This window comes from Ascaphus truei, chromosome 3, assembly GCF_040206685.1.
Source record: "Ascaphus truei isolate aAscTru1 chromosome 3, aAscTru1.hap1, whole genome shotgun sequence".
NCBI lineage: Eukaryota > Metazoa > Chordata > Amphibia > Anura > Ascaphidae > Ascaphus > Ascaphus truei.
The window spans coordinates 241,927,128-241,954,933 of NC_134485.1; the positions used below are offsets into that span (position 1 = coordinate 241,927,128).

Consider the following 27,806-nt stretch of genomic DNA (forward strand, 5'->3'; position numbering starts at 1 on the left):
CTTGGGTTTTATGGCTTTGCTTGAGCAGCTCCCTCTCATCTGTTGCCAAAGTAACGCTCGCGCACCCTAACTTGGGCAAATAACGTGTGAGAATAGTTTGTACATACTTTATAGACGTTTTCTTAAAGCTGCAGTTCAAGCAATATCCTACGTGTGTTTTTAAAATTTTTTTTTTAAATAAATCAGTTCGGTACTTTTTTCATTTTTAAAGACATTCTTAATGTAATTATAATGTAACAAGCATTTTTTGTTTCTATAGCAACCATTTACAACGTCACATCCCATTCTGAAACAGGCTCTGGCACACCCCTTTTTGAGCCCTGCCCCCTCTCTCTAGCAGTGCATCAATTGTTTCTAGTGACTGCCTGGTCACATGATCTTCCCCACAGAACTTTGCATCTTGGGTACTCTTCTGCTGCACTGACAGCCATTTAGTGAACCCCTGAGCCAAATCTTCGTCGATCGATCAACGGAGAACGAATTGATCATCAACTTGTACGTGTCTTTCAAACGGCTGCTTGAACTGCTGCTTTAGTTATGACAAATACTATATGGGTTTATGTGAAAATGGAGACAGACTTCCAAAATATCCATATATTGTGAGCATTCATATTGTTGGTTTTACTGCCTGATTTTCTATTCAAAACGAATGTTTTATATCTATCACAATCCTGTGATTCTTTTCTCTTTAAGTAACAAATAGAAAAAAATCTGATGTTTCCAGGAAATCCAGGGTACTTGGTTACCAACGGTGAAAATGTACTGAAGACACACACCAAAAAGAAATCCTGGGTGTGGTGCACACCACAACATCATAAACTGCAAGATAATTGATAATAATGTAATAATTAACTTTTATTAAACCATGGTACAGAAATTATGTACCTTAAAATAGGGTAAGTCTAAAACATGACCAAAAAAAGAAATAAAATAACCAACACAACAAGACTAAAATTAAAACTATAAAGGTTAACCCCTGAAGGCTCGTCCGTCCAATTGCTGGTATAACTCCTTCAGCAGGACGTACTGTAGCATATGTGTTAGTTGGTGGTCGTTGATAATTGATGCTATCCACCTTGCTAAATGCTACTTGATGGGTAATATGTCAAATAGACACTGATTAGACAGTGGTAAATTTGGCTAGATGAGCTATAGAACTCATCAATCGCTATTGTGATATAGCAGAATGTATGAATCATTCTTATTGCGGGAAAGATATTAACCATCCTGCAGCCGGCTACTCAGCTGGTGGTACTAATATATATTGATCAGAGTGGTCTCTGTGCCTTGGTGTATTTGCTCAGTGAGTTACAGAGTGGTTCAATCACTGTTGTAATGTAACAAATGTAACAGAGTATCGGTTACTATTGCAGAAGCGTGCACTGGGGAGACACAGCAAACCAAGTATCTATTTTTGCACCTAATAGAATGTGTTTAAACCACAGAGGAATTCATAATAGGGAGACAGATCATGTACTTGCTTGAAATAGCCATAATTGGCTGTCAACTATTTCTCTATTATGATACTTATTAAAGAGACTGATCATAAATCCGTGTGTTAATGAAATACACTGGAATAACCACAGCGCCTTAAGACACTATTTAAACACCTCTATTGTAGTATAAAACAGATATCGTTAGCATGGTAGGGTGGTTTGTACAGCGAGACTCTTGAGAGCAGGTTAATTGGTCCTAATTGGCTTATGATCTTTGCAATAAGTGTCCATTCCGACCGTATCCCACTTCTCGGGCAACCCCCCCGCCTGTCAGAGCACAGGGAGGCTGATCTCACGGGCCGTGCAAAACAGGCACTAATTAGCAGGCAGCGAATAGTCTTACTCTCGGGTACGGAAACCTTCTGATCCGTGGGAGCCGCAGCTGATTGCCATTGTCTCTAAAATAAAATGCACGAGACAGGCCTAGTGATTGTCCTCTGTGTGTATTCGCGGCGAGCTCCTGGGTACTGGTGCCTGCGCACAAGGAAACCCTCCACTGAGAGCATCAGGAGCTATCAAAACTGACACACACACGTATCTGTAGCTGCAGATGTAGCAAAAATAGCTCCGCAAACGTGGGAACAAATCTAGCTAGTAATGCACCCAAAGCCGTTCAGATCTAACTGCCGAGATGCCAGCCAGGAGTGCATCGTAGTCCTCTGTGGAGCCAACCAAAGGTAACAGACTTCAAACTGTGACGTCTCGGACCCAACGTACGTTTCGCTGTAGAAACTGCTTCCGGTGTTCGGCAATTCACATCGAGTACTCTGTAACACGCCTTGCTAGCATCAGGGCAGGTAGATCGGAGCCTGTTACAGCTCATCTGCAACGTTTTGGGTACGTTACTAGCTAGATTTGATCCCACTGCTTGCAGAGCTATCTTTGCTACATCTGCAGCTACCTGCAAGACCATAAGCAAATTGGTCAATCAAGGCCAATTAACCTGCTCTCCTGAGAGTCTCATTGTACAAACCACCCTAGCATGCGAACGATACCTATTTTATTCTACAATAGAGGTGTTTAAATCGTGTTTTAAGGAGCTGCGGTTACTATTGCGGAGGCGTGCACTGGAGAGACACAGTTAACCAAGCATAAATTCTTACACCTAATAGAATATGTATTTAAACCAGAGTAATTCATAATAGTGAGACAGATCATGTAATTGCTTGAAATAGCTTTAATTGGCTGTTAATTATTTTCCTGCTATGATGCTGATTTAAAGAGGCTGATCATAAATCGGTGTGCTAATAAAATACACTGGAATAACCACAGCTCTTTAAGACACTATTTAGGCACCTGTATTGTAGTATAAAACGGGCATCGTTAGCATGCTAGGGTGGTTTGTACAGCGGGACTCGCAGGAGAGCAGGTTAATGCCAATTGACTAATTTGCTTATAGTCTTGCAGGTAGCTGCAGATGTAGCAAAGATAGATCCACAAGCAGTGGGATCAAATCTAGCCAGTAAAGCACCCAAAACAATGCAGATGAGCTCCAACAGGCTCCAATCTACCTGCCCTGATGCTAGCAAGGCGTTGTTACAGGGAACTCTGGGGATTGCCAACCACCGGAAGCAGATTATACCCTGTGCCAGATTATACCCTTTGTCGGTGTATAAAGCCGCCAGGTTCTTCTCCGCACTATACCATTGGTCACGTACGGCACACCTGTGAGCGCGTAACCTGCATATTGGACAAGGGGTAATACACAGCTCGCAAGCTGGCCCACTTTTCACCTTCTCATAGGTCCCTCAAATGAGCAATATCTCCCCTCAATCCATCCACATATACTACCTGCCACGAACAGCACACAAGTGAGCATGTGACTGAGTTATGCAATCAGGGTTATTACACATGGCTACTCTTGCCAACTCACCTTTCTTCTTTGCCAAGTACTTTAAATGAGTTAATATTAACCCCTTACTCGATTGCAATCATATCTATCCGCTGCCACCACCCAAGAAATATGCAAAATATGTAATACAAAAAAATATAAATTATATTGAAAAAACTATGCACTTCACACACACCTTGTTTAGCAAAATGTGTCCGAAAATGAAAATACTCTAGAAAGTGTGCAACAGTTAATTCAGAGCCCCAAAGCAGTACTTATGAAACCATTTTTTAAATATATAAAAATACAGTGCTTAGACTACAGAAAAAGGCTTACAACAACATACAGTGAAATAATAAAACAGAAATCCCAAACACACCTTTGTTGAAAACTGTTAACTGATCATGCAATGTCTTTATATACAATGTATAATCCTGCTCATTTAATGTAACCATGTACAGTACTTGTCATAACTCTGTTCCCAGGACGTACTTGAAAACAAGAGTTAACTCCCAATGTATTAATTCCTGGTTAAACATTTTATAAATACACAGACAGAGTATAACCTGACGGCACTAAAGTATACACTGACACGAAGCATAACCTGACGATACTATACACCGGCACGGCCAGGTTATGTACTGTGTCCATGTATGCAGGTATGAATTAGATTTGTTTGCTTATTGTGGCCCTTCGACAATGAGACAGGTCAATTCTGGCTCCAACTCCCAGTCAGGTTGACCCTTGGACTATTCTGATGAAGATATGTTACAGTAATATCACTGTGGCAGGACGGCCTGTAGCCGAGGTCAGGGAACAGTCCACACGTGTAGTTTCAGGGTAAATGAAAACGTTCAGTGGCTTTATTTCTCCACAGCAACATAACTTGCGGGTACACTGTCCCTTTAAACAAAGCAAATCCTGCTCCACAATGGGAGAAACTGACTAACACAGCAGGCCTATCTAGCAGGCTGGCTGGCTAAACCATAACCAAACATTAAGAGTATTTTAAGCAGTCAGAAAAACAAAGGAACAATTCTTACTTTGGTTGCAGTAAGTAGTGTGCTGTATCCGTCTGTCTAGCAGCACATCTATCCGTGTGTATTGATGTGTGTATGTGGGTGGAAAGGTAAGAGAATAAATAACTTACACGGCCTTGTGTAAGTTCTTTCACATCAAGGTTTCTTTAGGTTTCTTGTCTTCTTAGAGTGATGTATTCTTCTGCGGTCGAGACTTTTCTCCTTGGTGTGTTTTCAGCTTTCTTCGTTCGTTGGATATGTCCCTCCAGGGGGGTTTCCTCTCATGTATACAGCTTCTGTGGTCTAGTGGTAGAACTCTTAACCAACATATGAAAGGGTCCTGGGTTCAATTCCTGTATGAAATGGTATAATTAACTAAACACAGCTTCTGTGGTCTAGTGGTAGAACTCTTAACCAACATATGAAAGGGTCCTGGGTTCAATTCCTGTATGAAATGGTATAATTAACTATTCAGGCAGTATCATACCCACATTTTTTTACATCTTTACATCTTCAATACGCCTATAGAGATAGCGCCTGGGTACCTTTTCAAACAAACTTTGTTCCGTTGTTAACTGCCCTCCCATGGGAACCTAATGGTCATTGTACGTACTACCCTTTGGAAGCTGTGGACCCAAATCCGTCTCTCCTTCCCGAGGATGAATGAACAGCGATCTCATCGTTTTCCAGGGTTTCAGGAGGTTCACGTGGTAGATTTGTTTACCCTTCCTGGACCCTGGTTGAGAGATCTCATAGTTCACCTCCCCGGTGCGGCGGAGAACTTGGAAAGGACCCTGCCACTTCGCAAGCAGTTTACTCTCTGATGTCGGTAGTAGTAGCATCACTTGGTCCCCAGGTTGGAAGACCCTCAAGCGAGCTTTTTGGTTGTACTGCCTCTCTTGACGTTCTTGGGCAGATTTGAGGATTTCCTTAGCAAACCGACTTATCATGTCTAGGCGGTTTCTAAGGTCTATGACATACTGAAGGGTATTCTTGGAGGGGGAAGGCTCCTCCTCCCAGGATTCCTTCAGTAGGTCGAGAATACCCCGAGGTTGGCGTCCATATAGGAGCTCAAACGGGGAGAAGCCTGTGGATGATTGGGGAACTTCTCGTACCGCAAACAACAGGAAAGGGAGAAGTTCATCCCAAGCTCGCTTTTCAGTGTCCACAAACTTCCTAAGCATGGTTTTTTAAAGTACGATTAAACCTCTCTACCAATCCATCAGTCTGAGGATGGTAGACCGAGGTCTGGACGGATTTTACCTCCAATAACTTCAGGACATCCTGCATTAACTTTGCCATGAAATTTGTTCCCTGGTCAGTTAACATTACTTGGGGAAGTCCTACCCTAGAAAACAGTTCTAACAGCCTGTGAGCAACCTGTTTAGTAGTGGCTGATCTCAGAGGGAAGGCCTCAGGATATCTGGTGGCATAATCTACAACGAGTATAAATTTATGTCCCTTCGCAGAGTGTTCTAAAGGTCCGACCAGATCTACCCCAATTCTCTCGAATAGGACGGCTACCAAGGGCAGAGGAACCAAGGGAGCCGGATACTGTCCTTTTTGGCTAGTTAACTGGCATTCAGGACATGTCTCACATAGTTTCATGATGTCACCATGTATGCCTGGCCAGTAAAACCGGGACGAGATGCGGTCCGTGGTCTTATCTCTGCCCAAATGACCACCCCATGGGAGAGTATGGGCTAGGGTGAACACTGTTTTAATTAACCCTTTAGGGACTAGCATCTGACGAATGACCTCCCCTGTTTGTGTAACCTTATTCACACGATATAGGATGTCATTCAACAGTTCAAAATGTGGGAACACTTTTACACCTTGTTCATCCATTATCTTGTTGTTGACCGGTTCCACCTTCTCATATTGTCTAGCCAGAGCTGGGTCCTCCCTCTGCCTCTGACGGAAGTCAGGAAGATCCAGGTCTGGCAACATTCCCGTATCTATCTGTTCCCCACCCTGGTCATCCCCGGCCATTTGGGCTGACTAATGTTACCAAGAGTCCCAGCCTTTCTTAACCAGTCCTCTTTTTCCGCACGTCTCTGTTTACGTGTCTTTGGGACATGGTGTCTACGGGGAAAAATCTCTGGGGAAAAAGGGAACAAGTCTCCGGGCTTCTCCGGTACCAGAGAAGTAGGCTCCGTAGGAGTAGGAGCCAACAATGTTTCGAGGTAGGGCCAGTCTCGGCCAAGTAGAACAGGAGTAGGTAGCCAGGGAGCAACTCCCACTAGTAGGCTAGCCTCTTGATCCTGGATACGCAGTAGAACGTTCGCGTCGGGTATCTCTTTGTATCCCCATGGATACACTCGATATTCCAAGGAGAGTCATAAGATAGTCTATTGCTTGGAATTAGGCCCTCTAGGATCAGAGTTTTTCCAGAGCCCGAGTCCAGCATGGCGTTTACTTTTGTCCCCTCCAGAGATGCTGGGAGTAACCACGGATTGTGGTCCCCTCTGAGACAAGCTGTGGCAGTGGTTCTGCCATATGAACAGTCCATCACATCATCTCCTGAGTCCACAACCTCGGTCGTCAGCGGAAGCTCTCGACGGGGCTCGGTGTTTGGACCTCTCCGCTGTTGGATGGGATCCTCCCTTCTGGTTGGTGGGGTTATCCTCTCCACCGGGTGGGTGACAGGAGTCCAGGTTCTCGGGGAATACTGTGGGTGGCAGCCTCCCTTGAGTGATCCAGTGGCCTCGGACCCGGGACGGGCGTCTCTGCGGGCGTTTGTACCAGGAACCCTCCGAGATGGGAAAGGGTCTTCCGATCGGGTTGACTGGATCTCTCGAGCTGGCGGGTTGTAGACCCCTCGATTGTCTGCTCTCCTGCCTCTAGCATCACTGGAAGCAACTGGTGTTTGCACCGGCCGTTCCCAGCTATCCTGTTGGGTGTCGTCGCCCAGGAAGTTTTCCACCAAGCGGACTGCTGACTCCAGGGAAAATGCAGCGTGTCTTTTTACCCAGGAGCGGGAGGAGGGGGGCAGTATCTGTATGAACTGCTCGAGCACAAACTGTTCAAGGATCTCTGCCTTGGTATGTTTTTCCGGTTGTATCCACCTGGTACATAAGTCTACTAAGCGGTGGGCTACGACCCGGGGTCTGTCTCTGTTTGTATATTTGACTGTCCGCAACCGCTGTCGGTAGGTCTCTGGCGTGAGGCCTAGGCGATCCAGAATAGCAGCCTTTAGTTTCTGATAGTCCATGGCCTCGTCCGCTGGAAGAGCCTGGTAGGCTGCTTGAGCTTCCCCTATGAGGAGTGAAGCCAGAGTCGTTACCCAGCGATCAACTGTCCAGCCGTGGGCCGTGGCTACCCTTTCAAAAGTGAGGAGAAATGCCTCTGGGTCTTCGGTTGGCTTCATTTTAGGCAGCATCACCGGTGGGTTATTTGGAATCCCTGGTCTGCCTGGGGCTGGCCCTTCAGCCAGCAATTGGAGTAGCTTTTCCTCTAGCCGGGCCTGTTGCTCATCTCGCTGGGCTTGTCGCTCATCTTGCTGGGCCTGTCGCTCTGCTTGCTTCTCTGCTAGCTGGAGCTGTTGCTCAAGGAACTGAGAAAAAATTGTCTCCATTTAAAAAAAAAAAAAAAAAATTCTGTGTGGCCCTTCAGATACAGGGGCCATCTGACTTCCCACTTCTGACACCACTTGTGGCAGGACGGCCTGTAGCCGAGGTCAGGGAACAGTCCACACGTGTAGTTTCAGGGTAAATGAAAACGTTCAGTGGCTTTATTTCTCCACAGCAACATAACATGCGGGTACACTGTCCCTTTAAACAAAGCAAATCCTGCTCCACAATGGGAGAAACTGACTAACACAGCAGGCCTATCTAGCAGGCTGGCTAAACCATAACCAAACCTTAAGAGTCTTTTAAGCAGTCAGAAAAACAAAGGAACAATTCTTACTTTGGTTGCAGTAAGTAGTGTGCTGTATCCGTCTGTCTAGCAGCACATCTATCCGTGTGCTCTGGTCTGAGAGAGAGCCAGCTACTGCTAGTAACAACATCCTTTTCTACCTTGCTGGCTCTCAGGTGTCAGATTACATCCTGACTACCTAACTTCCACCTGAGTTAACCCTTATGAGTGCTGGATGAAGCACTCAGACATATGTCTCCCAGGCGTAACTGATAGGAGTTGACTTCACTCTGTCACAATCACCAACAGAGTAGCTGACTCTAAGGTGCTTAATATCTTTTCCGCAATAAGAATGATTGTCATACAGTATCTATAACATTCTGCTATATCACAATAGTTATTGTATTGTATGTCTTTATTTATATAGCGCTATTAATGTAGGTAGCGCTTCACAGTAGAAATACACTTGGTAATCAAATAAATAACAGATAATATAAATAACAGATCGTGGGAATAAGTGCTTTAGACATAAAAGTAACATTAAGGAAGAGGAGTCCCTGCCCCGAGGAGCTTACAGTCTAATTGGTAGGTAGGGAGAACGTACAGAGACAGTAGGAGGGAGTTCTGGTAAGTGCGTCTGCAGGGGGCCAAGCTTTATGTATCGTGACCAAAATTATCCAGTGCTATTCATAGGCTTCTTTTAGCAAATGTGTCTTAAGGTTGGTCTTAAAGGAGGATAGAGAGGGTGCTAGTTGGGTATTGAGGGGAAGGGCATTCCAGAGGTGCGGGGCAGAAAGTGAGAAAGGTTTAAGGCGGGAGAGGGCTTTAGATACAAAGGGGGTAGAAAGAAGACATCCTTGAGAAGAACGCAAGAGTCTGGATGGTGCATAATGAGAAATTAGGGCTGAGATGTAAGGAGGGGCAGAAGAGTGTAAAGCTTTAAAAGTGAGAAGAATGGAGTGTGAGATGCGGGATTTGATCGGAAGCCAGGAGAGGGATTTCATGAGGGGAGTTGCTGAGACAGATCTCGGAAAGAGTAGAGTGATTCTGGCAGCAGCGTTTAGGATAGATTGTAGGGGAGACAGGTGAGAGGCAGGAAGGCCGGACAGCAGGAGGTTACAGTAATCAAGACGGGAGAGAATGAGGGCCTGAGTCAGAGTTTTAGCAGTCGAGCAACAGAGGAAAGGGTGTATCTTTGTTATATTGCGGAGGAAAAAGCGACAGGTTTTAGAAATGTTTTGAATGTGAGGGGCGAAAGTGAGAGAGGAGTAGAGTGTGACCCCTAGGCACCGTGCTTGGGCTACTGGGTGAATGATCGTAGTTCCAACAGTAATGTGGAAGGAGGTAGTAGGGCCAGGTTTGGGAGGAAGTATGAGGAGCTCTGTTTTAGCCATGTTGAGTTTAAGGCGGTGGAGGGCCATCCAGGATGATATAGCAGAGAGACATTCAGAAACTTTGGTTTGTACAGCAGGTGTAAGGTCAGGTGTTGAAAAGTATATTTGTGTGTCGTCAGCATAGAGGTGATAATTAAACCCAAAAGATGTTATTAGGTCACCTAGAGAGAGTGTGTACAGAGAAAAGAGAAGAGGTCCCAGGACAGAGCCCTGGGGTACCCCGCAGAGAGATCAATATAGGAGGAGGAGGTGTTAGCAGAAGAGACACTGAAAGTACGATGGGAGAGGTAGGATGAGATCCAGGATAGAGCTTTGTTCCGAATACCAAGAGTATGGAGAATGTGAAGGAGAAGAGGGTGGTCCACGGTGTCAAATGCTGCAGAGAGGTCGAGTAATATGAGCAGAGTGTAATGACCTATGTCTTTGGCAGCATAGAGGTCGTCAGTTATTTTAGTGAGGGCTGTTTCCATGGAGTGAGCAGTGCGGAAGCCAGATTGTAGAGGGTCTAGGAGAGAATAGGTGTTGAGAAAATGTAGCAAGCGAGAGAATACAAGACGTTCAAGGAGTTTGGAGGCAAAAGGCAGGAGGGAGACAGGTCGATAGTTAGAAAGACAGGTAGGGTCAAGTTTGCTGTTTTTGAGTAATGGTATGACTGTTGCATGTTTGAAGGAGGGAAAGGTTCCAGAGCAGAGGGAGGAGTTAAAAATGTGTGTGAGCGTAGGGATTATAGTAGGGGCAAGAGGTTTTAGGAGATGGGAGAAAATGGGGTCAAGAGGGCAAGTGGTAGAGGGAGAAGAGGCGATCAACAGCGACACATCCTCCTCCGAGACAGTGGAAAAAGAGTCAAGTAAGGCAGGAAGAAAGTTAGGAAGAGGTGTAGGATGGGAGGAAGAAACAGAGGGGATGTTCTGATGTATGGATTCCACCTTTTCCTTAAAATAGTCAGCAAAGTCCTGAGCGGAGATGGATTAAGGAGAGGCAGCTGAGGGTGGTTTGAGTATCAAAGACAGAACAGTCGGCGTGGGTTATACTTGTGCATGTTGATTAGTGAAGAAAAGTAGGCTTGTTTAGCTTGCGAGAGGGCAGAATTGAAACAGGATAGCATAAATTTGTATTTAAGGAAGTCTGCGAGAATGTGAGATTTCCTTCAGAGGAACGAGTGGAGGAACACAGCATGCGCGTGTGGGGATTTAGCCAGGGTCTAGGGTTAGAAGGGCGAGGGCGGCAGAGAGAAAGCGGGGCATGTAGATCAAGAGAGGAGGACAAGGCAGAGTTGTAGTTCCTGTCCAGGTTGTCAGGGTCTGTAGCAGATCTGAGAGAGGAGAGGGAGGAGCGTAAAGTGGACTCAAAGTCAGGTAAGTGAATAGAGCGCAGGTTTCTGCAGAACCGGGGGATAGATGGAGGTGGAGAAAGGGAGAAGTGCGATAGAGAGAATGAGATGAGGTGATAGTCAGAGAGAGGAAATGGAGAAATCGGAGAGAGAGAAGTTTTTAGTGAAAACCAGGTCTAAGTAGTGGCCATCCTTGTGGGTGCTGGCTGCAGTCCACTGTTGAAGGCTGTTGATTTATGAGTTCTATAGCTCATCGAGCCAAATTCACCACCATCTAATAATTACTGTGCCTATTTGTAGCATTACTCATAAAGTAGCACCCTCCAAGATATATGCAACGTCCTACTGAAGGAGTTATACCAGCAATTGGACAGACAAGCCTGCAGGGGTTAACCTTTTTAGTTTTAATTTTAGTCTTGTGTTGTGGGTTTTTTGGGGGGTCATGTTTTAGATTTTACCCTATTTTAAGGTACATTATATCTGTACCACAGTTTAATAAAAGTTAATGATTCAATTATTATTAATTATCTTGCAGTTTATGATTTTGTGGTGTGCACCACACAGGATTTCGTTTTGGTGTATGTTTTCAGTACACTTTCACTATTTCCAGTTGCCTCCCAGGTTGCACCCAGTACTAAATTTGTGCACATAATTATGTTGTGCAAGTTTTTTTCTATAACCATTGGTTACCAGATATGAAATATATGAGTATATTTAATCAGCAACAACGGAACATATCTTACTCTAATTCCCAGTCTATTCTGGTCAAACAATACTTCCTTCCTGGATTTAGTCAGTGGAGTCTTTGATCTGTCTGTTTGCTTATATATTGGGATTATCTGGAATTATGGTGAAACTGGGGCACTGAGAATGTCTGACAATCAAAAAATATTCCTCCGGTTAGGATGGTTAGTAACTGTAACGGTAGACCAAGCTTATTAACACATTAATGTCTGGATCCTTGATTGAATAAAACGGGTGATAAAATAAATTGTGATTTATTCACATAAAGAACACACACAGCTTGAATTACAAAATTATCACGAATAACACACTTACTGGGATGGGGCAAAACTAAATAAAATGTCCACGGAACGAAATCCAGAGAAATCAAGTCTCTAGGCATCAATTCTCAGACGTGGGGTTGATGCGCAAAAAGAGCCGTGTCTGTGGCTAGGGGTGCTAGCGGCAACCCCTGTATCTTCGCCAAAAGTAAACTTTTCATTTTCCCAATGCAGGATTAGTTGGCAAATCCTTAATCCTTAGTCCTTACGAATACTGGAAGCTGGATACAAATCTTTAGTTGCAATGAAATAGTCTCTGTACCACCCACTGTAGCTTAGATGAATCAGATGGAACTTCTTACAAGATGGAACTCTTAGATGGAACTGATCTCTGATTGGCTGCACAAATCTTTATAGACACAGAAAGCCTATCCTTATGCTATGCAGCCAACCACTGCATGGGAATTACTAATCTCACCTATAGGCACGCTCTGCCAGAACTTCAGGTAGCCTGGCAGAAGCTTCAATGTATGCTGCGAGCATGTGCAAACTTCAAACTTCAGCCGCTTAGCATACCTAGCCAAGGCTACTTACCTGGACATCTGTCAGGACAAACTGTTCAACTCTCCCCCTCCCACTTAACAGTCCCAGACACAGGGGGACCAAGTCAGCAGGGGTGCTCAGAAGTCTAAATTATGCATTGCTTCCTCCCGAGGTTTCCTGCTAAGCATTTCAAAGCCCAGTATTACACACCCTAAGTGTCATCTCCTGTTCTGGACTGAATGAAAGAGAATCCCCTTCTGTATATAATGTCAACACAGATAAACTAGGGTAGCTTTAATGCATCCATTTTTTATAATACTTTTGCCCACTATGACTCAGGGGAACCCTGTTACCTGACATACAGCTGATACATAACATTACCCTCGCCCCTTAATCCTGGGGGGAGAGACACAGGCATTTTTAATACATTTGCAGTATCACCACCCTTGCTGGGTTGCAGAGCTGACATTCTTCATTTTAACTTAAAACCCCTATAACTCTCTTCACCATATCCCTGGTGAGAGATGTACTGAACCCCACACGGGGGTCTGGGGTTTGGGCATATTCCGAGAACCTTTAATGTAATTCAGTTCCCTGCCCGGTTTTATTGTCCTGGTTTGTGCTGAAGCAGGGGGATTTGGCGGTGAGCTGCAAACTGCGTTCTAGGAAGGATTTTGTCCGGTGGTCTATGTTACTCATGTCCTCAGGAATCTGAGGGGATTCCTGAGTACATGTTTCGGGGTAACCCACAACAGTGGCCCCTGTCTACCCAAACACACCCTGATAACATTTTACCGTAAAGTCACCCCTGAAACTCACGCCCTGCACATCCCCGCTGGCTGGCACTCCTGGAACAGTAAAACCACATACATCTTTATTTTACCAACAGTTATATACCACAATTGGGTTGAAGAGCTGACACTCACAATTCCCCAATATAGCTCAGGGGCACATTTCACACACTGTATTATACATTTTCAGGACTGCAGCCAGCTCTGGACTGCAGAACTGACACTTCAGTCACCTTTTATGACGCGGGGAGGGGGGCAGCCCCAACCCCAGCTGGACATAATGCTTTAATTGGTGGTCTGGGGACCCCTTCATAGTCACAGTAACCCATATCTTTCCAAGGCTAACAATCCTGCTCTCTTTAACTCCTAAAGGATAAAGCAGTATAAAGAGATCTAGGCCCTCAGTTAGTGATTAATCGTGACTACCTCCTTCAGTCTTGCAATACGTTTGCATTCAACACCCTCCCGCATGGAACCATCTGATTTAACATTCTCTGGCAATAAAGTCTTCTGTGCTCTCACAGGCTCATCCTACCATTGAAGTGACTTTTGTTTTTAATATTTGTAATATAGAAATTGCACAGAATCGGTGCTTCTCACACGAAGGTCACGAAGATGGTTTAACTTGGGACAGTGTGTGTCACATTTATCCAATAGGGAACCAAAGCCCCACGCATGCATTTTACCGAGCTGTGATTATGCTGTGCAGGACCTGCGTCTATTAAACACAGAGGGAAGGAGCGTTAGTCTAGTATGTGTGCTTGAGCCATGATCTTTTTTGCTCTGATGAGCACTGGAAAATGGGTTTCCTCTCAGGACACTTATGGGTTGGGAGAAATGTAATTGAGCTGGTGGTTCACCTGCAGGCACTACTTGACACTGTCTGCAGAATGCTGTTTACACAGGGGCCTGAGTGAATTAAATACTGAGCACATTAGCACATACTGTTTGAGGCACACGCGGCCCTGTAACTGAATGTAATCCGGTGTTTTGCAGCTGTAACTGAATTGTCTGTCTGAGGACTGGCTGCTTCCCCCCTCCTCCTCTATTGGGGTTAGACAAGGTAACCATCCCTTTTGAGTCAGTTTATTCAACTCCTTCACTTTGTGGTGGTAAACTAACATAGTACAACTTAACCATTTGTGGGCTGTCTATCTGCATTGCCTACTGTTGAAAAGTCTGTCTCGTAGATCAGACAGTCTCTTCTGATTTGCAGTCTTGCTTGGTATAAAGCAGAGCAATGTGTTATATGCCATTTTTTCACCGTAGGGGTTAAATGTGCATACACATACACGTGTATGTACATACATGTAAATGTTATTTTTTTAACCCCCTCCCCCTGCTTTATGGCATTGTGAATATTTTCTGGTACTTCCGCTACAATATTTAGATGCATACTTTGGAGAAATATTGACAATGATACAATTTCTGCCAAGCGATCCTTCTGATTTAAAAACAAAATAAATAATAATAAACTGTCAGTCTTTGAAGTTGCAGCTGCATTTTGTCCATCATAGGGTATAATGATCCTAAGTAACACAAACAGGAATATTAATTTATAAACCAGTATAAACAAAATATATATCTCTGTTCTTACAGGATTTTGCTATGGGATGGATACCTTTAATCACTTGAACTGTCCTGCTGGCCTCTGTCTGTGAAAGAGTTAAGCTCAGCATTTTGGTCATATTGCCCACTGCATGAAACCACTTTAGTTTACTCCCTTCATGGGTGAAATCATATCCTTGCCTGTCTCTGCTGTCACAAACCATACATTGTTTGGCTGACTAACTGGCTAAATTTAGGGATGACAACAGACCTTGCAAATGCATAAGCTCTGCAGTCCAAACTCCAGGGCCCATACACTTCAGTTCCACCAGACAGCTTGGAAGTGAGACACCCCGGTCACTGCTGGAAGAACTAGAGGTTCAAAGCTAGATCTTGTTATGGACAAAGATACTCAACACGCTGTGTGTTGGGTGGGATCGGCAGTGTGTTGGGGGGGTCGGCAGTGTGTTGGGGGGGATCGGCAGTGTGTTGGGGGGGATCGGCAGTGTGTTGGGGGGGTCGGCAGTGTGTTGGGGGGGATCGGCAGTGTGTTGGGGGGGATCGGCAGTGTGTTGGGGGGGATCGGCAGTGTGTTGGAGGGATTGGCAGTGTATGGCTGTCTTTATAAAGAAATAAAATGGAGAATCAATGAGGCAATGTGTAACAGGATATGTTGCCCCTTCTTTACTGTGAAGTTAGTTCTATCCCTTTGAAGCTATTGATTCATTTATTTTTCTTTCCACGGCAGTTTCTAGTTTATTTATTTTTATTACTTTAAGGTGCTTTTTAGTAGCATCCTCCTCCGATATTCAGTTAGTAACTTTTTACAGAATTGCATATTTACAGAGGTAAAGTTGGGTTGCGCATTTCAGCTTCTTTATTGCATAACAAAGACAATTCTCTCCAAAGTAGTTGTCTTATATTCTGTTCTTTGCATTGCTGTACTTGGAGCAGCACCAGCACAGCTCGATGCGGCCCTTGGAGAGCCCGTGATTGAGCCGTTGAGACATGCAATTTCTGTGGACTGATTCTCACGAGACTGGTGCAATTGATGACTGTGGAGCCAATGGAGCCACAGTACAGTTGTTTAGCTCTGAGCTAAAGCATCAGGAAATGAGTAATGCATCTTCACATGATTCCTTCGTAAGGAGATGGAGCTTTGCGCAGCATCTGTTCTGTGTCTAGCTAGATTGTCTTTGTTTTCAAACAGAGGCCTCCCTGTGCTATTTGCTACTCGATGCTCTGCAGTGCTCCAGCGGTTAGGGGATGAACAGAATGACATGATACATACTGAACATTGGGGATCTGCTTATTGCAGATGTTTGTTAAGAAGTGCAATACAGGAAGGCCCCGCTTCTCGGCACCCTGCTTTTCGGCGGTACCGAGAAGGGGGCCGCCATTGTTGCGCATGCGCAAAACGGGCCGGTGTGATGTCGAGCATGCGCAGAACGGGCTGGTCCGGGGTCGCGCATGCGCAGAACGGGCCGGTCCGGGGTCGCGCATGCACAGAATGAGAGGCTTTGTCGAAGTTGCGCATGCGTAGTACGGCACATTGCTGGTCTGCGCATGCGCACATAACAAAAATCGCCGGATCCGCTTTCCGGCGATTTTAGCTTTCTGCCGGGTCCTTGGAACGGAACCTGCCGCATGACTGTGGCCCTGCTGTACTTCACAGGCTTTCTGTTCACTGTTAATAGACACACAGATACCCAACAAGTTCTGAGAATCCCAAAACATTACATATATATATATATATATATATATATATATATATATATATATGTGTGTATGTATATATATATATATATATATATAGTGTGTGTATGTATATATGTATATATATGTATATGTATACGAACACAAAAAGAAAAAAAGAAGGTTTGTTGAAAGCACACGAAAAATATGTGAAAGTACATAATGGATTTTATAAGCAATACAAAACAAAAATAATATTAAAATATACCTAAACACATACTAAATGAACACTGCTGAACCAAAGAATACACAATAAAAATGTAGGGACCCAAAATATGCAACATGCAAAATACATAGGTATGATAATGCAAATCCAGGGGAAAATAATTTCCCCTGGAAATGCAATGGAGATCAACCGATCAGCAACACATGATGATAATACAGAAAAAAAACCAATATCTACACAAACCCAAGTAAACACAGAAAAAAGAGCAACAATGAAAATATAATGAAAGAATACCCTAGATCAGGGGAGCGCAAACTTTTTGAGCTGCGCCCCCCTGTCTCTCTGCCCCGGCTCTCGCGCCCCCCTGGCTTCCTTCAGCCGCGTCAGATGACGCTGCGTGGGCGTGTGACGTCAGGTCACATGGTGCCGCGGCGTCTATTGACGCCGCGTTGCCATGGTGACGCAACACAGACGGCTGAATCCCGGTAAGTAAACAGTTGCAGGGGCCTCACGCGATCCCCCGGCATTTAATTTAAATGCCTGGGGGAAGAGCACGGGGCCTCTGCAACTGCCCGCGCCCCCCCAGCACAATCTCCCGCCCCCCCTGGGGGTCGCGCCCCCCACTTTGCGCACCGCTGCCCTAGATGCTGTGTAGCCAGAAGGTGGTGGCTAAACCCTGGCAGTTATAATAAAGAGCCAGAGAAAGACAGAAAATAAATGTCTAAAATATGCAGAGGTGGGGTCCCCTCAAAGACTAAAATGGAAACAATGAGTCAGCAGAGAAAACAAGGGAGAAAAACATGAGAAAAAACTCCCTAATGCCACAGCTAGGTGTAACTGATATAAGCTGTGGCAGACAAAAATGATAGTGTCCCAAAGGCTACCGTGGAGCAAGGAAATGTCCAGATACTTGCTATGACGCTGCACCAGACATCCAGAGGAGAAGGGGAGTCCAAGACAGAGGTAAGTAAGAGGCAATGCAAGCCCCCGGCATCCCGCTCACTGTTAGCATCAGGCAGCAATCATTCAGCAGTCACAGAGACCGGACAAAACAGCATCAGCAGTAAAGCTCCAAACAACGAGATGGTCAGCACGGTGCAGCGGTGGGACACAGGATGGTGGGTGGTATAGATGCTCCAACGGCCGTTTCGCCGTAAGGCTTCTTCCGGGAGCTGTCTGGTGCAGCGTCATAGCAAGTATCTGGACATTTCCTTGCTCCACGGTAGCCTTTGGGACACTATCATTTTTGTCTGCCACAGCTTATATCAGTTACACCTAGCTGTGGCATTAGGGAGTTATTTTCTCATGTTTTTCTCCCTTGTTTTCTCTGCTGACTCATTGTTTCCATTTTAGTCTTTGAGGGGACCCCACCTCTGCATATTTTAGACATTTATTTTCTGTCTTTCTCTGGCTCTTTATTATAACTGCCAGGGTTTAGCCACCACCTTCTGGCTACACAGTATCTAGGGTATTCATTCATTATATTTTCATTGTTGCTCTTTTTTCTGTGTTTACTTGGGTTTGTGTAGATATTGTTTTTTTTTCTGTATTATCATCATGTGTTGCTGATCGGTTGATCTCCATTGCATTTCCAGGGGAAATTATTTTCCCCTGGATTTGCATTATCATACCTATGTATTTTGCATGTTACATATTTTGGGTCCCTACATTTTTATTGTGTATTCTTTGGTTCAGCAGTGTTCATTTAGTATGTGTTTAGGTATATTTTAATATTATTTTTGTTTTGTATTGCTAATAAAATCCATTTTGTACTTTCACATATTTTTCGTGTGCTTTCAACAAACCCTCTTTTTTTCTTTTTGTGTTCGTATATCATATTGGGGTGTTAGCACCGCCATAGGGTAAATTTAACCCCTACATCTGGCCTAGTGATTTATTTTGATTTATGGGGGATGGTTTTGATTGCGACACCAACTGTGTGTGTGTGTGTGTGTATGATAGAAAATCACTGGCACTCCTATATAGATGTAAATGGTTACCTGGTGCACGTCCCTTAAAATCAAATAGAGGTATACATTACCAGAAGTGGCAAGGAGGCGACAGCACTCAGAGGGTTAAAGTCAAAACTTATGTATTAAACATAGCACAAAACTCCAACGTTTCGATCCCTCTGGGGGATCTTCCTCCGGGGGGTGCAGAGAGCAAGTGACTGTCAGTGACCTTAAATACCCAGCACCCCTGTGACATAAACCACATCTACTAATTAAAAACATCATTACCACGCGCAGATACAGGTGAAGAAGCATATAATCAGGGAGAATCCGCTGAACTCATGCTGCCCGATTCCTATAGGTTTAGCCCGGTCACCTGACCCTGTTTCAAGAGATATGTCTGTCACTGGTAGGCTTCTCCCTGAGTTCCGTATACTTTCCTTGGTTGACATAGCAACCGCGCATGTGCGTGAGTTCATTCCACCACTCTAAGAGTTCACACGGTGTCCGCGATCTCCAAGGCAACCGCGCATGTATATATGTATGTATACAAGTGTCAAAAGGAGTGCTAGTGGGCGTGGCTAAATGTATACAACAAAAAACAAACAGATGCCCAAAGCTACTTTTAAGTTGCAGGTCAGTTTAATTTTGCTGGGTTGCGACAGATCCTATGCAGGTCATTCTTCCTGTAATTATACAGGTAAATAAGAATTTTAACCCAGGTAGTGTTAGGACCTGCTAACGGTCATGCTTCAGCCAAAGAGTTAAACTAAATTACCCTTTTTCAAGAGATAGATAGATATTGCACATGACTCCCATTTATAGCGCTATAAAAAAAAAGCTGTGTGTGCTGTGCACGCGCATAGTAAGTGAAACTTCTTTGACTTTTGTCACAGAAATTGTATTTGTATTGGTGATGTTTTAATTAAAAAATCAAAATACAATTTCAGTGACAAAACGCAAATAAATTTGACTTATAATGCGCGTGCTCGGCACACATCCCCTGTATTAGCTATTTGCACTAAGTGTGAATTCCTTGTGTGTATGTGTGTCAGTCAGTGTGTGTGTGTGTGTCAGTCAGTGTGTGTGTATGTGTGTCAGTCAGTGTGTGTGTGTGTGTGTGTGTGTATGTGTGTCAGTCAGTGTGTATGTGTATCTGTGTCTGTCAGTGTGTATGTGTATCTGTGTCTGTCAGTGTGTATGTGTATCTGTGTCAGTCAGTGTGTGTGTGTCAGTCAGTGTGTGTGTGTGTGTGTGTGTCAGTCAGTGTGTGTGTGTGTGTGTATGTGTGTCAGTCAGTGTGGGTGTATGTGTGTCAGTCAGTGTGTGTGTGTGTGTGTGTATGTGTGTCAGTCAGTGTGTGTATCTGTGTCAGTCAGTGTGTGTATGTGTGTCAGTCAGTGTGTATATGGGAGTCAGTGTGTGTATGTGTGTCAGTCAGTGTGTGTGTGTGTGTGTGTGTGTGTGTGTGTGTGTGTGTGTCAATCAGTGCGTGTGTGTGTGTGTTTCAGTCAGGGTGGGTCAGTGTGTGTGTATGTGAGTCAGTGTGCGTGTGGGTGGGGGTGTGGGTGGAGGTGTGGGGGTGGGTCAGTCAGTGTGCGGGGGGGTGTGGGTGGGTTAGTCAGTGTGTGGGGGGGTCAGTCAGTGTGTGGGGGTGTGTGGGTGGGTCAGTCAGTGTGTGGGGGTGTGTGGGGGGGTCAGTCAGTGTGTGGAGGGGTCAGTCAGTGTGTGGGGGGGTGGGGGTGGGTCAGTCAGTGTGTGGTGGTGTGTGGGTGGGTCAGTCAGTGTGTGTGGGGGTGTGTGGGTGGGTCAGTCAGTGTGTGGGGGGTCAGTCAGTGTGTGGGGGTGTGTGGGTGGGTCAGTCAGTGTGTGGTGGTGTGGGGGGGTCAGTCAGTGTGTGGGGGGGTGTGGGTGGGTCAGTCAGAGTGTGGGGGGGGGTCAGTCAGTGTGGGGGGGGTCAGTCAGTGTGGGGGTGTGTGGGTGGGTCAGTCAGTGTGTGGGGGGTGTGGGTGGGTCAGTCAGTGTGTGAGGGGGTGTGGGTGGGTCAGTCAGTGTGTGGAGGTGTGTGGGTGGGTCAGTCAGTGTGTGGGGGGTGTGGGTGGGTCAGTCAGTGTGTGGGGGGTGTGGAGGGGTCAGTCAGTGTGTGTCAGTCAGTGTGTGGTGGTGTGTGGGTGGGTCAGTCAGTGTGTGTGGGGGTGTGTGGGTGGGTCAGTCAGTGTGCGAGGGGGTGTGGGTGGGTTAGTCAGTGTGTGGGGGGGTCAGTCAGTGTGTGGGGGTGTGTGGGTGGGTCAGTCAGTGTGTGGGGGTGTGTGGGTGGGTCAGTCAGTGTGTGGGGGTGTGTGGGTGGGTCAGTCAGTGTGTGGTGGTGTGTGGGTGGGTCAGTCAGTGTGTGTGGGGGTGTGTGGGTGGGTCAGTCAGTGTGTGGGGGGTCAGTCAGTGTGTGGGGGTGTGTGGGTGGGTCAGTCAGTGTGTGGTGGTGTGTGGGGGGGTCAGTCAGTGTGTGGGGGGGTGTGGGTGGGTCAGTCAGAGTGTGGGGGGGGTCAGTCAGTGTGGGGGGGGGGGTCAGTCAGTGTGGGGGGGTGTGGGTGGGTCAGTCAGTGTGTGGGGGGTGTGGGTGGGTCAATCAGTGTGTGAGGGGGTGTGGGTGGGTCAGTCAGTGTGTGGGGGTGTGTGGGTGGGTCAGTCAGTGTGTGGGGGTGTGTGGGTGGGGGTGTGTGGGTGGGTCAGTCAGTGTGTGGGGGGTGTGGGTGGGTCAGTCAGTGTGTGGGGGGGTCAGTCAGTGTGTGGGGGGGTGTGGTTGGGTCAGTCAGTGGGTGGGTGTGGGTGGGTCAGTCAGTGTGTGGGGGGGTGTGGGTGGGTCAGTCAGTGTGTGGGGGTGTGTGGGTGGGTGGGTCAGTCAGTGTGTGGGTGGGTGGGTTAGTCAGTGTGTGGGGGGTGTGGGTGGGTTAGTCAGTGTGTGGGGGGTGTGGGTGGGTCAGTCAGTGTGTGGGGGGGTCAGTCAGTGTGTGGGGGTGTGTGGGTGGGTCAGTCAGGGTGTGGGGGGGTCAGTCAGTGTGTGGGTCAGTCAGGGTGTGGGGGGGTCAGTCAGTGTGTGGGGGTGTGTGGGTGGGTTAGTCAGTGTGTGGGGGGTGTGGGTGGGTTAGTCAGTGTGTGGGGGGTGTGGGTGGGTCAGTCAGTGTGTATGTGTCCAGCTGCAGCCAGGGGCAAATTCTGAGCACGAACACACACACACACACACACACACACCCACCCCCGCGCGGGTACATGCGCCCGGCACGGCATGAGTGACCGAGGCCCTGTGCCACGCGGGTTGCGCCCGGGTTTGCGCCGTGTGCCACCGCTTCCTGCGGGCGCAAGGCCCGCGAACGCCCGCGTCAGTGGAGGGCTGAATGGCGCCGCTGCCAATGGGCGTGAGGAGCATGTGGGTGGAACGACGCCGCTTCTGCGCATGTGTGGCGTCTGTCAGCGGCGCCATCACAACTGCGCATGCGCGGCATGGCAGCGGTCGTCGAAGTTGGGCCGTTAGGAGCGCATAGCCGCCGCATATGTCGGGTGGGGGGGGGGGTGTGTGGGAGGGGGGTGTGGGGGGGGGGTGCGGCGGCGATTAGGAGCGGCGCCGGCGGCTATCGCCGCCGCCGCATGCGACAGGGGACGTGTGGGCGGAGCGGTGTCCATTACGTGACGTCACTTCCGTTTCACATTTCGCCCCCCGTCTATCCAGTTTTGCTCTATCAGGACTAGGTGCCACGAAAGAAGTTTCACTTCAATAAACTATGCTGTAATTTGTTTTGGAGATCATATTTATGTTCTTAAATCACCAAAGTGTGAATAAAAAAAGTGGCAATAGATGTACTGTAAGCCTTTGATAAAATGTCCTCACCTGACAGGCTGGAAAAGTCACCCTGCACAATTAAAACTACCGTGGCACTACCCCCATTAATTTATGTGCTATTTACGTAATGGTTTTTCAGTTGAGTGTGTTCAATTTTTTTGGCGTTCCCAGCTAGGTTTCCCTGGTATGAGAGGGTGATGTCTTTTCTAGCAGTTTGCAGAGCCAACTAAAGCTCTGCCCTTTTGACTGCAGTTACTGCTGCTCCGATGCGGTCGCCAGCTCTCCCAGGCAGAGAGAGATGTATAATACTGGTTTCCTTCACTTCACTCAGATTTAAAAGGATTAGCGTGTTTGACTCCCTAGAGTGGCCTAAGGATATGCATCGTGACGGTCTATTTTTGCATGTATCCTCCAAGGGTGTTTTCTGCCAAAGCGAGTGTCTAAAACTCTAACCTTTTTTCCTCTCTGTGGCACATTAGCTCATCGTGTACATGACATGTTCATTTAATGGAAGAGTCAAACTGAGAAATGACTTTGACAAAAACATAGAAGTGTATCAGTAGAGAGATATTTCATGAGTAATAAAGAAACTGAACTCCAAATGTTATTATAAAGCCAAATGTTGGGAGGTGGGGTTGGGCATGATAAATTAAGTGGTATTATCAGGACCAAATTGATCAGGATCCAGTGAGCGAATTGCCAAGAGAAATGTATGCATATCTTTGAAAGCAGCGTATGTATTTGTCAGGTGTCTTATGTGTACGGTACTCGGGGGGGGAGGGGGAGGAGGGAGAAGGGAGAAGTGTCATTTATCAAAGAGTTACTGTAGCAAATTCAGTGGAAAGAAACTGCACTACATTTATCCAAGAAGAAAACGCTAATGATTTATTGGGAGTGTTAAATATGGTGTTACAGTACGGCATCTATCAGCACAGGTGGTCTGCAAAGCCCTGGATTACTTGGGCACCTTCTGCCGTGCAATGCCTTGAGTAATCCCGCTACTACTTCTACAGTATTTAACGTGTTGCTATGTGTGTTTCAGGGGAAGGTGCACCTGGAGCTCAGGCTGAGTGAAGTCATAACAGACACTGGTGTCATCTGCCATAAGCTTGCAACACGGTAAGACCTCACCTGGCACTTGGCTGTTTAGAGCTGTGTTGTATGTGTAAGAGGTTTGTGCGAGGGAACTATTTTACAGAAACCACACAAGTGGTCCAGAGCGACGTTTGATATCTTTGAAATCATAACAGCAGAGTAGATGATATTCTACGAGGTGTGTGTGTGTGTGTGTATATGTATATATGTGTAGATATAGATATCATTTGATATCTCAATCAATCAGTGCGATTTGAGAAGCTGGAACACCTTTAGATGTTAATATCTTTAAAGATGACCAACTTGAATTAGATCGTGTCACATTAGCCTTGAGAAGTTCTTACAAGTGTCAGCTCTTTATCAGGACCTATTCACATATGACGCAATAGATGTACGTTTTCTTCCTTCGCTGGATGAAGGGCGCCCCAATGATCTTTCAGGTACTACGGTTGCAAGAGTCTCTATTCCACATTGTTCCAACACATTTTCGAATTTCTGCCGCCCATCTTACTTTTGGTCGTAGTTGTGCTATTTTAATCTCTCTTGGGTACCAGTCGAGTACCATCTTTTGTGCAACAATTATTTCTTCTTGTGATAGATTCAGCCCTCTGCCATTTTCATTTCTTCACCCTTGTGGTGTCATGGACTTTTGTTTTAGTTTAGAAACCATTCATTCTTTTCTATGTCTATATCTATCTCTGAAACACCTCGGTTCCAGTAATGATGGGCCATTTATTGCTTGACTCTAAGAAGAATCTTTACTCCTACAATTCATGCAACTCGAAACATTGGGCTGTATGACTGCTGACGTCAATTCCTTCCATGTTGGAATGATCCACAAATTCCCCAAGATACTTGCCAGTGTAGTTAGTGAGGTTACGTATTTGCTAATTAAATGTCTGTGCAGTTGGAAGCCGCAACCAATGACCTTTTTATTTTATTTATAAAAGGCTTTACCAGGAAGTAATACATTGAGTTCCCTGTTGTTTTCAAGTATGTCCTGGGCACAGAGGTTACACATTCAATTTACAGACATTTCAGGACAGTTGGAGATAACATATGATGGTTATGTAACAGTTAAAGACCAGATTAAAATGTGAGATGATTGAAGACTTGAAATTACTTGTACTGGAGGCGGGTTTGAGTCTCTGGTAGGTTGTTCCAGTCATGAGGTGCACGGCAAGTGAAGGAGGAGCGACCAGATTCCTTGTTGAACCTTGGGATCATGAACAGTCTTTGGGACTCATATCTCGGGTGATAACTGCTGCTAGTAGTGGGGCTGTGGAGTTTATTTAGATAGGTGGGCAGCTTACCCAGAAAGTATTTGAAGACAAGACAGGAAAAATGTACTTTGCGTCTGGAGTCCTGGGATAGCCAATCTAGTTCTTGTAGCATTTCGCAGTGATGTGTGTTGTAATTACATTGTAGGACAAAGTGGCATATTGAGTTGTACAGGATGTCTAGTTTGTCAAGGTGCGTTTGGGATGTTGTAAAATATACTACTCTATGTTCCCATAGTCTATAATTGGCATTAGCATCTGCTGTGCGATGCTCTTTGTGACCAACTGGCTTAGGGAGGATTTGTTCCTATAAAGTACAATTGGTTTGGCACAGGTTTTGGATGTCAGGGTATCAATATGCACCCCGAATGTTAAATGTGAGTCAAGCCAAAATATACTACTCTATGTTCCCATAGTCTATAATTGGCATTAGCATCTGCTGTGCGATGCTCTTTCTGACCAGCTGGCTTAGGGAGGATTTGTTCCTATAAAGTACACTTGGTTTGGCACAGGTTTTGGATGTCAGGGTATCAATATGCACCCCGAATGTTAAATGTGAGTCAAGCCAAATTTCCAGATACTTAAAACTGGTGACAGTGGCTAGAATGTGTTAGAGTTGGTTCCGATATGTAGCTCTATTGTTGGTTGCTTTAGAAATGTAGTCTTAGTCCCAAATACCATTGTTACAGTCTTGTTAGTGTTTTAAAATCAGTTACTTTTTGGAAATTCTGTTTTTAATTCTTGAACAATTAAATTTGAGATATGTGTATGGCAGGGGAGCGCAATCTTCTTTTTTCTCTGCTGTCCCCCTTTCCGCGCCCTCCCCCCCCCTTTACCTCTGCTCCAGCGTTCTGGGCGTCATGATGTCACGTTGCATGACCCAACGGCATCATATGACGCCGCGTTGCCATGGCGACAGGTCCCAGAAGCCGTCTGAGCCAAGGTAAGTGCAGTTTAGTTTAGTTTACAGAGGCCTTCACCACTTCCCCAGCATTTAATTTAAGTGCCTTTGGGAACCGCGCGGGGCCTCTGTAAACCCTGTGCCCCCCTGCAGACAACTTCGCGCCCCCCCCAGTTTGCGCACCGCTGGTCCAAGGTCAGTGAGGCTGTGGCTGTGTGTATACAACATTGTGTCACCCGCATTGCGATTTCCTATTAGCCTGCAGGATACGTGAGATGTGGCCATTTTGATTTCACGGGAGAGAGCTTTAGCACCAGTAACTACACTGGTTAGGATCTTGTCAACCGAGGAGCTAAAAATAAATCTTGTGGTTTAGCAACAGAGGATCCCCGGTTCCAATGCTGTTACAAAACAAACCTGCAGGATTGCTGCTTTAATGACTGCATGATAAATAGTCATTAGTCCTAATTAGTTATGTGTAGGCACCACTAGTTTTGTAAATGGTTAGTGCTTAGGGATGTGCACAATGACATCTGTGCATAAATCTTAACCCGGTAATGCAATTTGTAGCATGCAAGACTACAGAGATCAGACCATCTAGTCATTGTTCTTACTTTATTGAGACATAAGGGGGAAATACATCACAGGTGGTCAAGATTTACCTCTCCAAATGAATCAAATAGGGCAGATGTCTTTCTGTGTAAGTAACGTGGGAGTGAACAGCACATACTGCACATGCTAAAACGATGCCAGAATTAAAACGTGCAGATTTAAACATTTTACTTTCGCTAGATATAGCTCTAAGTTCTCCTGCTATATGCTTTTAAATATATTGAAGCCTCCCCCTTATCAGGCTGTTTCTGGATATCTGGCTATCGTATTTGGGTTGAAGTGGGCACGATAGACTTCCCCTATCTAATGCCACCTGGAAATGTAATAAGCACCCTCATATATACTGTAATTTAGTACTATGCATATGGGAATAATACACAGTATCCTAAACGCTGTTGCCAGAATCACTCTACTCTTTCCTAAATCTGTCTCAGCGTCTCCCCTGCTGAAATCACTCTTCCTATCAAATCCCGCATCTAACACTCAATTCTCCACACTTTTAAAGCTTTACACTCTTCGCCCCTCCGCACTTCTCAGCCCCAATTTCTCGTTATACACCATCCCGACTCTTACGTTCTGCTCAAGGATGTCTTCTCTCTACCCCCTTTGTATCTAAAGCCCTCTCCCACCTTAAACCTTTCTCACTGACTGCATCACACCGCTGGAATTCCCTTCCCCTCAATACCAGACTAGCACCCTCTCTATCCACCTTTAAGACCCACTTTAAGACACACTTGCTTAAATAAGCATATGAGTAGCACCGTGGCTAATACTATACACGATACATAAAGATGGCCCCCTGCAGACGCACTTACCAGAAAGCCCTCCTCCTGTCTCTGTACGTTCTCCCTACCAATTAGATTGTAAACTCATCAGAGCAGGGACTCCTCTTCCACAGTGTTACTTTTATGTCTGATGCACTTATTCCCATGATCTGTTATTTGTATTATTTGTAATTTATGATTGTCAAGTGTATTACTACTGTGAAGCGCTATGTACATTAATGGCGTTATATAAATAAAGATGTAATGGGTATTCCCCCACCCAAGAGCATATGGTATGTGTGTGCGGGGAACCTAATGTTACCAGGTGTGGTGCGTTACCTGTTAGGCTCACAGGGGGCCTAAGCCTCCGCCACGGGGAGCCTGGGGCACGTATAATAATAGGAGTAACCTCGTACTCGGTGCAGCGCCTCCACCTGCGATGGCTCCCACCAGGGGGGGGAGTGATCCTCGCAGGACAATATATATATATCACACACACAGCATGTAAAACAACCAATAACTTTACTGTAGCAACCGTACTTAATCATATATATCAACAGGTGTCCCTCTCTAGAGGAGACACTACTACTGCGTCTCGCAGGACGCTACCCCCTTTCACCGGGTGATCCCGCCCC

The 27,806-nt window shown here is 45.8% G+C and overlaps 1 protein-coding gene across 5 annotated transcripts in view; it reads left to right on the top strand.

Moving 5' to 3' along the window:
* The window catches only part of RASA3 (RAS p21 protein activator 3), a 257,766-nt gene that overhangs the window by 159,076 nt on the left and 70,884 nt on the right, over positions 1-27,806 (top strand). For 4 of the 5 annotated variants that reach the window (XM_075590460.1, XM_075590463.1, XM_075590461.1 and 1 more), the window contains one exon: positions 23,562-23,638. The exons of the other annotated variant lie outside the window; for it this stretch is intronic. In XM_075590460.1, coding sequence (XP_075446575.1) covers positions 23,562-23,638 — 77 coding nt within the window. The remainder of the gene's footprint in view (positions 1-23,561; positions 23,639-27,806) is intronic. 5 annotated transcript variants of the gene reach the window in all.